General features: G+C 53.4%; 1 protein-coding gene across 1 annotated transcript in view; it reads left to right on the forward strand.

Annotated features, from left to right (window-relative positions):
* Nucleotides 1-3: 3 nt before the first annotated feature.
* COPS7A (COP9 signalosome subunit 7A) overlaps nucleotides 4-2,291 on the forward strand; it is a gene marked incomplete at its 5' end in the record, with an annotated part of 2,993 nt that continues 705 nt past the window's right edge. Inside the window, 6 exon segments of the mRNA XM_010180260.1 lie at nucleotides 4-100; nucleotides 660-748; nucleotides 824-1,026; nucleotides 1,484-1,589; nucleotides 1,916-1,956; nucleotides 1,958-2,059. Coding sequence (XP_010178562.1) covers nucleotides 4-100; nucleotides 660-748; nucleotides 824-1,026; nucleotides 1,484-1,589; nucleotides 1,916-1,956; nucleotides 1,958-2,059 — 638 coding nt within the window.

The following is a 2,291-nucleotide window of genomic DNA, read 5'->3' on the forward strand; positions in this document are numbered from 1 at the left end:
GGGCCTGACCCTGTGTCCCCGCAGCTGGCCGACGGCGAGTTCTCCCCCGTCTTTCGCCTCCTGACCATCTTCGCATACGGCACCTACGCGGACTACCTGGGTGAGGCTGAGTCCCGGGGGGAGACACAGCGGGGTTCAGGGGCTCTCTCCCCTCCCTGGGTGCAGCGTGTGTGCCATAGACCCAAGTTGGTGGGCACCCTTGCCCCAGCTGCACCCCTCTGCAGCAAGAGTCGTGCCTCTGTCGCTATGGCCCGACGGATGCCTGCTTGCAGTTCAGGCCTGAGACCCCTGGAGTACCTGGCAGTAATTAATGCTGCCATTTGCCAGCTGCGCTGGGAATTTCCAAGATCGTTTTGACAGAGACATTTTTGAGGGGCGAGGGGAAAGACTTAGGTATCTGCTGCGATGCGCAGACCTCCATCAATAAGGCACGAGACAGCTAGAGAGGATGACTTGAGTATGAGGGGAGGAAAGGCTGCTCAGAAAAGGTTTTCTGAGCTGAGAATTAATGGAGATGGCTTGGCAAGACGAAGCATCACTTGGGGGATTAGTATGCAGAAACCTCAAGAAATGAGCGTGGTGCAGATCCTTCTGTGCAGGGCTGGGAAATGGAAAACAAGGCATAAATTCTTATATCCTGTTCTTTCCCCTGACGATAGCTGAAGCAGCAAACCTTCCTCCCTTGACAGAAGCTCAGAAGAACAAGCTGAGACACCTGTCAGTCGTCACTCTGGCTGCCAAGATCAAGGTAATGGCCCTATTTTTCCCCTCCGAGTTCTTCCACTGGGATTACCTCATGCTGGTTACCACCGTGTTTCCACAGTGCATCCCCTATTCGGTGCTGCTGGAGCAGTTACAGCTGAAGAACGTCCGGCAACTGGAGGACCTGGTGATTGAGGCTGTGTATGCAGATGTGCTGCGAGGTAGCTTGGATCAGCGGAACCAGCGCCTGGAGGTGGATTACAGCATTGGGAGGGACATCCGGAGGGAGGAGCTAAGCACCATCACCCGCACATTGCAGGAGTGGTGAGGAGGAAGCCCCCAGTACTAACAACCAAAAAAAAAAAAAAAGGCAGGAGTGGCCATCCCCGGATCCTCTCTGTGTGGCTGAGGGCAAGTGTTGTGAGGTGGCCTACTTAGTCCCATTTCCCATACTTCAAGGGAAAGTAATTTTTCAAAAATAATTTACCAAATTCCCCTGTTTGTTGCTGGAGGGGTGATGAGACTGCAGCAGCAGTCCTGGCTGCTGGCAGGAGGCTGTCTGAGTATCTGTAATTCCTAACCTAGAGTCCCTTTGTTATTTGTCTCCCTCCCAGGTAGTAATGTCACTATGTTTTTACATTGGACTTCTGCTTCTATGTCTTCCCTGCCTGGTGCGGCTGTCACCTTCTGGTCTTTTCAGCCTCTAGAGTTGGAATCACACGGGGTTTTTTCTATGCTAAGTAAATTACTTGGCCTGTTCAGTTCTCTGTCTTCTCTCCAGGTGCCAGGGCTGCGAGGTTGTCCTGTCAGGCATTGAAGAGCAGGTTAGCCGGGCCAACCAGCACAAAGAGCAACAGCTGGCACTTAAGCAGCAGATAGAGAGCGAGGTGAGTGGGCTGAGGAGGGCACAGCCAGTGCCCCTCACTTCAAAAATGTCTAGAACCAGTACCCTGTGGTTGTTACGGTCTTTGCTCAGGTAAGGTATTGCCTTTTCCCTAGCTGAGACCCCCCAGGGGACTGTGCCTGAGGAAGAGTCCTAAACCAGCTTAACACTCCTCTGCAGTGCAGAGATCTAGGCAGCTGTTGGCTCGTTATTTTTTTTGGGACCTGAGCTTGCAGCTCTTCGCTTCAGGGCTTGCTTTAAAAAGAAGCAATCCAAAACAAACTAAAAAACTTGTGAAATTCCTTGGTTCTTGCTTTTCTGCTGCTGCAGGTGGCAAACCTGAAGAAGACCATTAAAGTGACGACAGCGGCTGGGAAAAACCCAAGACCCAGAGCAGCACCTAACAGAGCTCAGGGAGCCGGCCCCTGGCACCAACCAGCGCCAGGCGAGCAAGAAAACTTCCAAAACCAAAGGGTGAGGAGTGGGGGCAAACAGCCACAGCTGCTCTGTGTGTGTTGAGGGGGTGAACCACGGGGAGCCCCGTTCCAGAGCAGCGAGGGTGCTGACTGGAGGGGCTGCTCCCTGGACAGGGCATGTGCGGAGATGCAGTCCCAGCTGAGCTCATCTGCTAAATTTGGGGGGAAATCTCTGCGGCTCTTGCTCTGAAGCAGAGTTCGTGAGCCTGCCTTGTGTTCTGGCGTGAAGA

Source organism: Mesitornis unicolor, unplaced genomic scaffold (genome assembly GCF_000695765.1).
Source record: "Mesitornis unicolor isolate BGI_N332 unplaced genomic scaffold, ASM69576v1 scaffold46252, whole genome shotgun sequence".
NCBI classification, from domain to species: domain Eukaryota; kingdom Metazoa; phylum Chordata; class Aves; order Mesitornithiformes; family Mesitornithidae; genus Mesitornis; species Mesitornis unicolor.